Raw genomic sequence first — 996 nt, 5'->3', positions numbered from 1 at the left:
GCCTGGCAGATTGATTATATCACACTACCATGAACCCGCCATGGCAAGCACCATGTGCTTACAATGGTGGAAGCAGCTACTGGATGGTTGAAAACATACCCTATGACCCATGCCACTGCCTGGAATACTACCCTGGGCCTTGAAAAGCAAGTTGTAATGGTGACACAGCACCCCTGAAAGAATTGAGTCAGACAACAGGACTCATTTCTGAAACAACCTCATAGACACCTGTGCCAAGGAGCACGGCATTGAGTGGGTATACCACGTCCCGTATCATGCACCAGTCTCCGGGAAAAATGAACGATACAACAGACTGCTAAAGACTACACTGAGAACAATGGGTGGCGGGACATTCAAGCATTGGGATACACATTTAGCAGAAGCCACTTGGCTAGTTAACACTAAAGGATCTGCCAGTCAACCTGGCCCTGCCCCATCAAAACCCCTGCGCATTGTGGAAGGAGGTAAGATCCCCGTAGTACATATAAGGAACTTGTTGGGAGTTATTCCTTCCTCAGGAAAAGATAAACATATTCGTGGGATTGTTTTTGCTCAGGGTGCACTTGGTGGGTAATGCAGAAGGATGGCGGAGTCCAATGTGTACCTCAAGGTGATTTAATCCTGAGTGAAAACTATCCATGATTTGAGTTGCATGTTAGGTGAATTACTATAGCAAGAACACCTTGCTGCTAGCCAGGCTAGGAGCAAGGGCAGGAGTTCATTGCAATGTTATACGCTAGAACCTGTCCCAAAGGGGCCAGGGGTGGAGATTGTAATAGAAATACCTTTAAATTGTTGTAAAACATGATTTGAGTTGCATGTTATAGGAATTACTATAGCAGGAACCACCTGAACCAATGGAGGACAAGCCTTACAAGAAGCAGTGCAAGTGCAGCAGTGACCCGACCTGAGCTGGCTTTGGTGCCCAATAACTCCACACAACACACCACCTCTCCTGTCCTGAGTGACCACCCTAACAGACAGACCCCAAAGTCT

The 996-nt window shown here is 47.1% G+C and overlaps 1 protein-coding gene across 1 annotated transcript in view; it reads left to right on the top strand.

Annotated features, from left to right (window-relative positions):
• Nucleotides 1–337: 337 nt before the first annotated feature.
• The window catches only part of KITLG (KIT ligand), a 79,791-nt gene continuing 79,132 nt past the window's right edge, over nt 338–996 (top strand). The window contains exon 1 of the mRNA XM_009284494.1: nt 338–464. Coding sequence (XP_009282769.1) covers nt 338–464 — 127 coding nt within the window. The remainder of the gene's footprint in view (nt 465–996) is intronic.

This window comes from Aptenodytes forsteri, unplaced genomic scaffold, assembly GCF_000699145.1.
Source record: "Aptenodytes forsteri isolate BGI_AS27 unplaced genomic scaffold, ASM69914v1 Scaffold53, whole genome shotgun sequence".
NCBI lineage: Eukaryota > Metazoa > Chordata > Aves > Sphenisciformes > Spheniscidae > Aptenodytes > Aptenodytes forsteri.
The sequence above is the reverse complement of the archived record's forward strand: the minus strand, read 5'-3'. Positions and strand labels throughout refer to the sequence as shown.